The 8,941-nt window shown below is 42.9% G+C and overlaps 1 protein-coding gene across 1 annotated transcript; it reads left to right on the top strand.

Annotated features, from left to right (window-relative positions):
- Positions 1 to 6,531: 6,531 nt before the first annotated feature.
- Positions 6,532 to 8,360, top strand: LOC137439179 (THAP domain-containing protein 1-like). The gene is made up of 3 exons (XM_068134923.2): positions 6,532 to 6,753; positions 7,466 to 7,661; positions 7,998 to 8,360. The coding sequence occupies exons 1-3, from the start codon at positions 6,686 to 6,688 to the stop codon at positions 8,358 to 8,360; spliced, it is 627 nt and encodes a 208-aa protein (XP_067991024.1). The 5' UTR covers positions 6,532 to 6,685.
- Positions 8,361 to 8,941: the final 581 nt, after the last annotated feature.

The following is an 8,941-nucleotide window of genomic DNA, read 5'->3' as shown; positions in this document are numbered from 1 at the left end:
TTGGTATCAGGTTCTTGTGGTCAAATGCTGTCTTTGGTTTTCGCCAAACATGTCTTCTGGTACTGTGGCCAAATAGCTCTACCTTTGACTCATCTGTCCAGAGCACATTGTTCCAGAAGTGCTGGTCTTTGCCTCGGGGTTCATTGGCAAACTTTAGTCTTGCCCTGATGTTCTTTCTGGACAGCAAAGGTTTCCTCCTGGCACACCTCCCATATAGATAAAATTTGTGCAGCCTCTTTCTAATGGTAGACTCGTGCACTTTGGCATCAACAGTGGCAAGAGCTACCTGTAGGTCCCGTGATGACATTCTGGGGTTCTTACAGACTTCTTTCAGCATATTGTGGTCTGCTCTCAGCCTGAACGTGCTGTGGCGGCCTTGCCTGAACAAGTTGGCAGTTTTTTGGAATCTTCTCCACTTGTAGATGATCTTCCTGACAGTCGAATGATTGATTTCAAATTGTTTGGAGATCTTTTTAAATCCCTTCCCAGACTCATAGGCATCTGTAGCCTTCTTTCTGAAGGCCTCAGAGAGCTCTTTTGATCTGGGCATGGTGACGCCGCACACTTCAACAACAAAGAGCAAACCAAACTAAATGTCTTAGGTTTAAATAAGACAGGTTCCTCCAAGATCCTCTCTAATGATGTTCTAATCATTTGCACGTGAGCTGGTGCACCTGATTCAAATTTTAGGTATTTGAAGTAGTGATAAATGTAGGGGTGTACTTACTTTTTCCACATGCGAAATTTGCATTTATGTTTATTTAAATTATACAATGGACTACAAAATGTAAATGTTTCATGATATTTGTTATATTATATCACCTTTATCTATCAATATTGTTGAAATGAAGATCAAATAGCTGTATGTTGAAATATGTTGAAAAAGTCAAAACTTTACATGGGATATATTTACTTTTTCACGTGACTGTATGTATATATATTGTTGCGGATCCCCGGTTCGTTGACGTACTAAGGGGGGATTTATGCCCTGTTTCCCCCACGAACTCCGATTCGATTGAGGCCGCCAACCGCATGTGACTAGACTCGTGATTGACGGATTGCTAAGCAATTCCGATCGCCAATCTTCCAGCCACGCGCCGAAGAGTTTGCTGGTCAAATATCCCAAATACCTTCAAGACACCAGGGATAGAACCCTCACTTTCACACACCTTATTCAATTGCGTGCCGAGCGGATTTGCACTGTGTGGAAAGCGGCATTACCTTATGTGATTTACGGACCTGATTCAAACTGCCAAATTCGGTCTCGGATGATGCTAGGCCAATGGAGAAAAGAAGTATCCGAACAGGTTGGAATGTAACAACGAAATGTACAACCTTTTATTTTGAAGGCACAGACAAACAGAGACAAAGATATAAGCTTATCAATTCCTTACCTATCATAAACCCCACTGGTGCCTTCACACTCTCACACTCACTCAGGGAATAACACTCTGGTTATTGGTACCGATGGTGCTTCGCAGGGACTGACTCCAAAGTGGCCACGTGGTATGCGCAGTTCGATCCTCACATGCAGCCTGGACGAGGTCAGGCCCGAAGGACGATCCGCAGCCTCAAAGTCGACACGGACGAACTTCAGCGCAGGTTGAACAAGCAAGAGGCGTCGTTGAAGGACAAAGGCAAGAGCAGGAGTGTCGTCTGGTGGAGCCAAAAGCAAGAGAGTCCAGAGCAGGAGGTCGTGGCACAGCAAAATCCCAAAGCAAGAGAGTCGTGTCGTGGGCGCAGCCAAAAAGCAAGAGAGTCCAGAGCAGGAGGTCGTGGCGCAGCAAAATCTCAAAGCAAGAGGCGTCATCGAAGGACAATGGCAAGAGGGTCCTGTCGTGGATGCAGCCAAAAAGCAAGAGAGGTGTGTCGTGGGCGCAGCCAAAAAGCAAGAGGCCCTCGTGGTCGATGGGCGGGGGTATTTACCTGACCCCAAAAACTCCCCGAATGTCCCACAGCCTCCTATTGGCTGAGGTTGGTCACGTGCTGGCCTTCAATCCTTCCTCCTCCTCGGAAGTTTTCAGTCCTCCTTCCCCCTTTCATTCAGGGCTCCGCTTTTGGCCACGCCTTCCTGCACATTAGTAATGGCTTCCCTTAAATCACACGAAGGTTTGAAATCCTGTCTAATCTCAACGCATATTTGGTCTTTATTACAACACAAATGGAAAGGGCTAATCTTTACATTCAATAAGAAATAACTAACTACTGCAGGCTACATGTTGTCGTGCAATTAACTATAGGGGGTTTGCCTTTATGGCAAAACCGCAACAATATATATATATATATATATATATATATATATATATATTGTTGTGGATATGAGAATTGTGTTTTTTTATTGTGTAGTACATTGTAAAATATCACCCTCCTTCCTCCAGTTGTGTATAAAGGTCAAAGTGCGTCCCGTAATTAGGTCATAAACAATCACGTTAGCCAATCATAGATTTCCTCCTTGTTGGTAGTTTATTTCCTTATTCTATGTAGGTTAAGGCTGTGTCTTCCATTAATTGACACTCCATTGCACCGAATTCAAATAGATAGATCCCCTTTTATTCCCAACGCCCCATTCCCAAAGCCTCGATTGCCAACTGCATTCGCCGCAGCTGCTGGGCGGTTTTCACCGCGACTCCATTAGCCACGAGGTGGGCTCGGAGAATAAGGGGGAGGAGCCGCCGAATCCAGGGCGTGGCCCGCCCATCGTCATCAAAAGGGTGGAGCCAGCGAGCCCTGACCAGCCAACCAGGGCTGGGGAAATACCATCACGGGCGTGGCGCGGGTTGATCTAAAAGCGCGTTATAAAAGCACGCGCGCAAGCATTTTGAGAGAGAGGCGGCAGATGTGGCAGATGCGTGACAAGAGCAGTCCATCAGAGTTCAGTTCAGAGGAGGAGAGAGGGAGTTCTGGAAAGGGAAGAGCATAGCCAAGGAGCACAAGGCGAATGAGAATCGGCACGCCCTGCTCGCGGTACCAACCAGCACTCGAAGGAACAGCAAGTGCAGGCACGCGAACCTCGACATCCCGTGGTCCTCGGATCTCCCTGTCGCCCATTCTGTGAACCAGAGTGCGAGGAGCCGGAGCTGTCACCTCCAGCCCTGCCGTTTGCACGGACCTGACCCTGCCTCTCCCTCCAGCATTCATTCCTGCCATTCCATCCTTCTTGTGTACGTGAGTTTGTTTTGTTTGTCTTGTCCCTGGTTTATAATTAAGACTGTAGGTAAGCTAGCGTTGCACTGTGTCTCCTTGATTCCTTCTGTCTTTATTTTATTATCTTTCCTTCTTCCTTGGTTATTTTGGTCCTGTAAATAGTAATAATAAATAATAGTCGTATTTCAAACCTTTTTGCCTTCATCTTCCTCTCCTTCACATCCGTGTCGTCTTTGTGATTTCTCCATTGGGCACCTGTGGCACGATTTGGCCAACGTTTCAGGATCGGGTCTAGTCTTGGTAAACGGCTCACGCCGCGGTTCGCTTCGCTCGGTGCAACATCTATTATGCTGTGGCCGTGAGCGGGGGGTGTTCCTTCGCGTACCGGGAAGCGCTGGTATTTAGGTCATAGGACTTGTGGGCCTAAAACCCTACCCAGCGCCGACCGGGCGTGGCGTCATACCCCCGGGACCACGTCGGCCAGTAACAGACGAGGGGCATAATCCCCCCTCGAAGGGGAACCATAGGCCGACGTCGGGTTCCGTAACAATATATATATATATATATATATATATATATATATATATATATATATATATATATATATATATATATATATATATATATATATATATATATATATATATATATATATATATATATATATATATATATATATATACAGTATATACGTATATATATATATATATATATATATATATATATATATATATATATATATATATATATATATGTATATATATATATATATATATATATATATATATATACAGTATATATATATATATATATATATATATATATATATACAGTATATATATATATATATATATCTATATATATATATATATATATATATATATATATATATATATATATATATATATATATTTTATATATATATACATATATATATATATATGTATATATATATATATATTAATATCTGTAGTTTGGTACTCCAACCTAATGAGCGAACGTCATGACGTCACCACCACGTATGTCTGCATTGCCTGCCAAGCTCCGGGGGAGCCATCTCGCAGTGCGTCATTATGGATGTTAATTCAGTTTCTGTCACAAGTATATAATGCAAAACTCACAGTTACCGACCTGGTTTCGCCCTGTTGGGGCTTCATCAGGGCAACGCAGTGAGCCTTCCATACATTTGTGACTCTGAAAATCTTTCGGTTATGTATCAGTCAGCATACTGATATATAACGCTACAGCCTACAATGACATTCTAGACGATTGTGTGCTTCCAACTGTGACTCCACTCTCTGCCGCTCCATTCCTCATCCCTCAGATCGGCAGTCTGCAGCCTCCTCACTCTCTGCAGACCTGGACAAAATCACAGACTGGTCAAACAAGTGGAACATGTCTTTCAATCCTGACAAATCTCACACTCTTGCTATGTCTCTCCGAAAAGACCGACTGGAAAACCCTCCCATCTACTTTCTCAACAATCCTCTCCAAGAAGTTCTGTCGCTCAAGCTTTTGGGTCTCACTATCTGCCATGATCTTTCTTGGGAAAACCACATTTCCAAGCTGGCCTCCAAAGCCAGTCGCCGAATGGGCATCCTCTGCCGTGCGAAGTCCTTCCTTGGCACACCTGAGCTCCTCACCACATACAATAATAATAATAATAATAAAGGAGTCTTATATAGCCCCATCAAGCAGAGATAACGACCCTCGTGGCGCTTTAATACAAGGCTTTCACCCGCAGCTCAATGGAATACTGTTCCCCCCTCTGGGGCGGTGCTCCTGCCTCACACCGAGCTCGGCTTCACGCTGTTGAAACCAAAGCTTTCAGAATCATTGGAATCTCCTGCGATTAAGCTAACTCCGAGGGCCTTTCACTCACTCACCGCAGGCAGGTTGGTGGTCTTTCTGTCTCCTACCGACTCCTTTCCGGCCTTGCTCCCCCAGCTCTCTCTGTGCTCTGTCCCCCAAATATTCCTACAGGTCGCACAAGATCTGCCAGCAACCCTCTTATGGTTAAACTGCCAAAATCTAGGCTCTCTGCTCACCTTCACTCTTTCAATTCCCCTTTTCTCCCGCCTTTGGAACAAACTCCCCCTCTCCTTTCAATCCCAGTCCTCCTTCCAGGTCTTTAAAACAGCTGTTTACCACCATCTCTTATCTTCCCCCATACAAAACCTTGATCTTTTCTACCCCCGCTAATTCACCCCAGATACACTTTTTTGAAATTCCAACTTCTTTCCTGGAAGTCCTTGCAGTGTTCATATATGTTATACCTCTCCCACCTCCCCCCAAGCCCTCCCCCGCCCACATTTCTCCCAATGTCCCTGCTCTCAAATGTTGGGTTTGTGTCCTTCCCCCTCTCTCCCCATCTTGTCTACCGCTCCCCTTATTTTGTGTTGTGTGATTAATGTTCGCTCTTTCACGAGCCTCGATCTTGTATACCAAAAAACAAACAAAAAAAACAAAAACTTTGTGGCAACAGTTTGGGGAAGGCCCTTTCCTGTTTCAGCATGACAATGCCCCCGTGCACAAAGCAAGTTCCATATAGAAATGGTTTGTCGAGATCGGTGTGGAAGAACCTGACTGGCCTGCACAGAGCCCTGACCTCAACCCCATCAAACACCTTTGGGATAAATTGGAACGCTGACTGCGAGCCAGTCCTAATCGCCCAACATCAGTGCCTGACCCCAGTAATGCTCTTGTGGCTGGATGGAAGCAAATCCCCGCAGCAATGTTCTACAATCTAGTGGAAAGCCTTCTCAGAAGAGTGGAGGCTGTTATTGCACCAAAGGGTGGAGCACCTCTGTATTAATGCCCATGATTTTGGAATGAAATGTTCGATATTCGGGTGTCCACATACTTTTGGTCATGTAGTGTATATATATATATATATATATATATATATATGTGTGTATATATATATATATATATATATATATATATATATATATATATATATATATATATTGTTATGTCGGTGGGGTAGCAATATGTAGAGCCAGATAGATCTGTGTAGGTAGGTATTCGTCTGTCGTGGTAAGGAATCTGACCTGTAATAAGTTCTGTGTGTTTAGGCGATTTGTCGGTTAAGATGTATACCTGTGGACATACCAGGATGTTCGTGTGTTAAATAGAATAGGAATTAAAGAATAAAGCCCTGTGTGTCACACCTGGTAGCTAAACCTTTGTCCCTTATGGCAATGCACACCTGTAGACATGTAGTTAGGTCCCTAGTACAACACTAAATAAATCCCTTACCTGACATGACTTTGGAAGACGGACAGGCAAGGCGGGGGGTGGCGGGGGGGGGGGCACGGGGCGCCACTGCATGGACCGCGGCCAGCTGCACCTACAAGTTACGATCACGCTACACGCTCACAGAACTCAAATAGACGTAGAAGACTATGCAGGCCGCTGTGTGGCCCCTCCGCCGCAACGCGGCAGCCATTTTAGTTAGCGCAAGACACCTCCGCTTTCTGCGTACAGATAGGCCTATTGTTAACATGAGCAGTGTGAATGTTCAACAAATATCAGCAATATGCCTTCTTGTGCTGCAATAAACTGTACAAATCGACTTGTGAAAGGTTCTGGGAAAACATTCCACAGGTAAGTAATTTATTTTTCTTAATTATGAAGAGTTTACTCGCCAAACTCTAGTTAAACTTTCACGTTATGCACAGATGTAGTTTTTCGTTTATGTAGTCCCATCTGTTAGTTTGTGTGTGTTTGTGTGTGTGTGTGTGTTTGCGGATTTGTCAGTGCATTTTGACTTGAACCAAAGGCCGTGCCTTTGCTTGAACTTAAGGACTCTAGCTCTTAATCTCTTCTCTCCCAATTTTGTTGAGCCACACACAATTTTGGGCTGTTAGGAGATGCATAAACATGTTCAGTTATCAAGGATCTAGGTTAACATTTGTCGTCTAATTAGACTAATAGGGTTGTATTTTGTAATCGCTTTCTTTATCGTTAGTAATTGTTACTTTGTGGAAAATATTGGTGTGACGCGTGAGTGAGTGCAATCTGTGCCCATTTGCCCTAGTTAATCATAATGTAGGGTGAGAGCCAAGATAACATTACGAGTTTAACTGATAAAAGAAATAAAGCTTGATAAAGTATTTCCCTTGCTGTGTGTACAATGTCGCCAAGCAAAAAATATTGGGGGCTAGAGTATGGTCTAGTGATTGAATTTTCGGACACTGTACCGTATATAGAGTGTAGAAAACATGTGGGGGGCAGGCGCGTAGGAAGCAGTTTTGGTTGGGGGGGGGGGCAAAGACCCAAGGGGGCTCACAAATTTTGTCTTTTCTTTTGAATATAGATTTCCCAAGGATGGTTCAACCCTTCAGAAAGAATGGCTCGTAAAGATGAGGAGGGACAAGTGGACACCCAGCAAGTATGCCAGCCTATGCTCGGATCATTTTGATGCTGAGTGCTTTGACCGTACTGGCCTGATAACCAGACTTCGCCAAGGTTCAATTCCAACCATTTTCAACTTCCCAAATCATCTCCAAAAGGTAAGTAAAATTCAGAATTCTTGCATTAGGCCGGTTTACTAACTAAAGAATAGAGGCCAAAATAAAATAAAATAAAATTTTCCTTCCAAACTTTCTGACAACCAAAAATATATATCATAATAAATGAATGAATGAAAAATACAAAATAAACATTTTTATCAATCTAAAGTTCCGATGAAGTTTAAGCTACCATTGAAATGCAGACAAATTGTCTGATCCATTCCAAAGGCAGTAACACATACATGTACTATACATATATAATTTGTGAATTTTGGGAAACTGAACTAGTCTAGTTATACATTTTCTTTTGTTTATTTTTATCTTTGTCACTTTTAGACTGTGAAACAGCGCAAACCACCTCGTCCAAGAACCAGCCAGAACGACTCTCCAACTTCGTCTTCAGAAACACCACAGTGCTTGGCGGGTTCATCCAGCAAGGCACTGCCTACATCTCCAATCAAGCAACATCATCATGACCACACTTACTTTGTTTCGGATAGTCCAAGGGGTGTGAAACGTAAGCTGGACAAAATGCAAGATATTGTCATCTCTCATCAAAAGCGACTCAAAAACACTCAACGTAAATCTCGTAGACTTCGGAAAAAAGTCGACACTCTAGAGACCGTGGTAAACACCCTGAAACAGAAAAATCTTATGTCAGAGCAAGGACTAGACATGCTTCAAGCATCCTGCAGATAAGAATCATGTGTACATTCTCATAAAGCGTATTGCTTCATCGTACGTCAAGATCCGAATGCATCATCTTGCCCGATTGAAGAATGAGAAGTTGAGTGGACCATTTGTAAGAAAACAATTATCAAAATTAATCTTGTTCAAACACCAGTGAGCTTTTATACAGAGATTTCTTCGGATGGCTTGTGAAAATGACATTCACATGTTGTAATGGCATCATTATTGTTTGTAACACTTACAATGTAACACTTACATTACAATGTAACACACATTGTAATGGCATATGTTTTTAATGCTTTTTCTACGGGAAATATATATATCTGTATTGTATTTTGACTGAATGGAAATATTGGAAAATACATTACTAGAAAACTAAGAAAAATATTCATGTTTGTTCTTGTGTTTTAACGTGCATATTAAATTGCATTCATCATTATAGATTCATAGAATAGATTTAAAGAATTAACAAATAGTAGAAAGAGAGAGGGAGAGAGCATATAGTAGAAAGAGAGAGCGAGAGAGAGAGAGAGAAAGAGAGAGAGAAAGAGAGAGTGAGTGTGTGGGGGGGGGGGGGGGGGGGGGGAGGG

Source organism: Myxine glutinosa, chromosome 13 (genome assembly GCF_964187855.1).
Source record: "Myxine glutinosa chromosome 13, kmMyxGlut1.1, whole genome shotgun sequence".
Lineage (NCBI taxonomy): Eukaryota > Metazoa > Chordata > Myxini > Myxiniformes > Myxinidae > Myxine > Myxine glutinosa.
This window is presented reverse-complemented; position numbering and strand designations above follow the sequence as displayed.

What these genes read in the sequence shown, in the direction of transcription:
- LOC137439179 (XM_068134923.2), top strand. Translation starts at nt 6,686, where the DNA reads ATGCCTTCTTGTGCTGCAATAAACTGTACAAATCGACTTGTGAAAGGT. An exon ending in TCTGGGAAAACATTCCACAG is followed by an intron (nt 6,754 to 7,465) that starts GTAAGTAATTTA and finishes TTTTGAATATAG; the next exon opens with ATTTCCCAAGGATGGTTCAA. An exon ending in TCCCAAATCATCTCCAAAAG is followed by an intron (nt 7,662 to 7,997) that starts GTAAGTAAAATT and finishes TGTCACTTTTAG; the next exon opens with ACTGTGAAACAGCGCAAACC.